The 3,588-nt window shown below is 29.2% G+C and overlaps 1 protein-coding gene across 1 annotated transcript; it reads left to right on the plus strand.

Moving 5' to 3' along the window:
• The first annotated feature begins 601 nt into the window (after positions 1-601).
• Positions 602-2,065, plus strand: LOC141673251 (uncharacterized). The gene is made up of 6 exons (XM_074480000.1): positions 602-703; positions 898-980; positions 1,089-1,263; positions 1,347-1,439; positions 1,599-1,778; positions 1,925-2,065. Exons 1-6 carry the CDS (start codon positions 602-604, stop codon positions 2,063-2,065), a joined length of 774 nt encoding a protein of 257 aa, XP_074336101.1.
• The last annotated feature ends 1,523 nt before the right edge of the window (positions 2,066-3,588 follow it).

The raw sequence follows: 3,588 nt of genomic DNA on the forward strand, positions 1-3,588 counted from the left end.
TATTCATATCTAATACATATCTTTGCTAACTTGCACAAATTCAAAGCAAGGTTACTAGCTAAGTACTCCTTTGCACTATTCATGGTTACTATTTGCTAGCTTAGGTGATCATCCCTACCTAGCTTAGGTTACTATTTAGTAACCAATCCATGATTACTTCCTTGACTTGGTTAGTTAGTTTAGTTCATTTGGTTCGATTCATTTATTTATTCATTCACGCGTTTGCTCGGTCGCTTAATCATTTTCATAATGATTTCTCGTAAACGGTTCGCGGTGTAAATCCTTTCGTATACATTCTTTATGTTTTGAAGTATCGTTCTTTGATATAAATCCATACGATTTTTTAATTTGTAATTATATTGTGATTCCCGTATTCCTTGATGGTTCGTAAATACAGTCATTTTTCAAAGTTCGTTTTCTTCGAAAACTAATAACGTTTATATACACTCATTTGGTACGTATAATCATGTTATCAACTTCGAAACTCAATTTCTCATGCACAACATAGTCAGGGTTACTATTCATTAAGCAATTTTACAAGGTCTCAAAAATTTGAGTTATTACAAATCCTGTTTTGATTATTACTGATCAATGTCCTGCTATGAAAGTGTCTGTGCGTGATGCATTTTCTGATGTTAACGGTCTTGTTCGTAGTAAGCATCGTTTATGCATGTGGCATATTATGGAGAAATTTCCAGTTAAGGTAATATAGTGATATTTATTAGTGATTAAAATAAATGTTTTAGTGAATTTTTATATTCCCTTGTGTTTTTCCATGTATCATTGTTCTTCCTTGTTATTAATAAATGAGACATTTATCAATGATTAAAATAATTGTTTCTTGTGTTTTTATTATTTTTTATATTGTATTTAATTTTTTTTTGTTTTTTTAAACAGCTTGGTAATCGATTATGCAAGGAGACAGACTTCATGGAGAAAATGAAAACTTATATCTGGTCATATATTATTAAAACTGAAGAGTTTGAGAGAGGATGAGAGAGAGTTATAAAGGAATTTAATTTAGAAAATAATAAGTGGTTGCAAGATATGTATGCTCTAAAGGCTTCATAGATTCCTGCATTTTTTAGAAATGAGCCAATGTTTAGGTTGCTAAGAACTACTTCAAGATCTGAGAGTGAAAACTCATTTTTGGGTAGTTTCATAAACAAAGAGATACGTTATGTGAATTTTGGTTGCGTTTTGAGTGTGCAATGGACAAGCAAAGGAATGAGACAGTTAGATTGGATCATGAGTCAAATTCAAGTCTTCCTACGACATTATCAAAGTGGTTTATAGAAGATGATGCAACAACTTTGTATACACGTTCTATTTTTTATAAAATTCAGGAAGAAATCCTCGCTTCTTGTTTGGAAATGCAAATTAAGCGTATGAGTGAAGAAGTTGATGGTGTTACTCATTTTGAAATCAGGGATGTGAGGGTAAAATACAAACTTTTTAAGGTTAATCTCTTTTACTATTCTTTTTCTTTTCATCTTTTATTAGTGATTTTTTTTATGTTTAATGATTGGATGTGTTTGTTTTAGTGATTTTTAATTGTATAATTAGTGATTATAATGTTTTCATTATATTTTATGCAGGTTTCTGTTAGTATGAACCATGCTGTATGTTCTTGCAAGAAATTTGTGATGTGTGGTATTATTTGCAGACATGCATTTTGTGGTGTGAAACAAATTGGGGTTACCAAATGTCTAAGAAGCCTTGTTCTTAATCGTTGGATCCAAACTGTTGATAATGGAACTTCATTGAATTTAGATGTGGTAACCAGTGATTAGTTTAAGATGAAACAAGATCTTTATAACTAACCACAATTTGGTTTGATTTTGGCTAAGCAGTTGACAAGGCTGGGGTAGAAATGGATAGACTTGAGCATGTACACAGCACTATAAATAAGTTAAATACATAGTTGGATGCTTATGATGGATCTATTGTCAGTTTTACGAAAAAGGATCATATTGCTGCAATAGTTGGTCAGCAACCTGAAGGAGAAGTGAACATTCTTCCACCTAATGTTTTTAAGAATAAAGGAACTACTTTAAGAGGATGATGATTGATAGGGAAAAATTAATTAACAAATCGAAGAAAAGAAGTCAGAAGTGTGCACTATGTCGCGCAACAACTCATGATGCAAGATGATGTATAAAAAGGAAGAAAGCCAGTGTTGAATAAAATTGATTGTGAACTTCTGTTTAGGCAATTTAAAATTTTGATATATAGATTGTTGAACTTTTTATGGGACGAGTTTAAATTTTGATATATAGATTGTGTACTTGTATATGTTTGTGACTTTCATTATGATATGATATGCTGTATATTGCTATAAATTTTTAGTATTTGAAGAATGGAAAAAGGCAAACTTTTTAATATTAATCTATTCTACTAGGCTGTTACTTTTCACTTTTTATAAGTGATTATTATAATATTTTAGTGATTGGGTTTGTTTTGTTTAGTGATTTTTGGTTGGATAATTAGTGATTATAGTGTGTTTCACTATATTTTGTGCAGGTTTCTGTTAGAAAACATACTTTATGTTCTTGCAAGAGATTTGTGAGTGCTATTTAGATAATTTAAATTTTTTACTTGTATAGATTGTTTAATTTTTACGGGACAAGCTTATATTTTTTGTTGTTATAAAATATATTTGAGTCTTTTATTATGATATGACTTTATGTTAATATAAAATTTATGTCATTTTTATTTTTTATAAAATTTATGTCTTATACAGATAAATGAAATACCATGACTTTATATTAATATTTAGTCAAAACATTATCCAGTAACTCTTTTCCAAAAAAACATTATTCACAGAGAAAATAATTGTAACAAACATAACATATAAATTTTAAATTATAACAATGTATTTACAGAAATATTCATAATATTTGAAATTTGAATCATATCATCATTATTCCGAAACTGAAAGTACTAAAACATTAACACTGCTTCTACTTAAACGTTAATATCACACAGAGATTCCAACTATTTAAATTTACATTTTCCAAAGATAGAACATAATAGAACTAGTCTTTTACAGATTTGTTCTTTGCAGCTTCATCAAATGTACTTGTCAAGTTTTTTGCAAAAGTCACATTTTTTGTTTTTGTAGACTGCTCTTCTCTGTCTTCTTGATTATTGGTCATTCTCTGCTCGTGAGACCGTTGAGAGGATTCAATCACCAAGTTCATTAGCTTATTTGAGGCAACTTTGATATAAAGTTCCTTTCCTTCCTTGATGATTTCCTATCTTGCAAAATTGAGTTGTGATTGTAACGACCGGGAAATTTACGTTATATTATATCATATTTATAATAAAATATGTGTATTAGTATGTCATTTATGTGTGATTATCTGTTAAACCCTAAAGGTTATGTGTTACGTGTATCCCGTGTCATTTCTGTATTTTTAAGGTATTTTTCAGATATTTTATTTCACATTCATAGCTTTCATTTCAAACGTTTTACGACCCAAATAATGATTTTAAATCCAGTATTTCAAATAAAATAATGGGCCTTACTTTTCATCAAACGGCTTTTACAATCGCATTATTCTGAACATCTAGATATTTTATAAA

Source organism: Apium graveolens, chromosome 1 (assembly GCF_009905375.1).
Source record: "Apium graveolens cultivar Ventura chromosome 1, ASM990537v1, whole genome shotgun sequence".
NCBI classification, from domain to species: Eukaryota; Viridiplantae; Streptophyta; class Magnoliopsida; order Apiales; family Apiaceae; genus Apium; species Apium graveolens.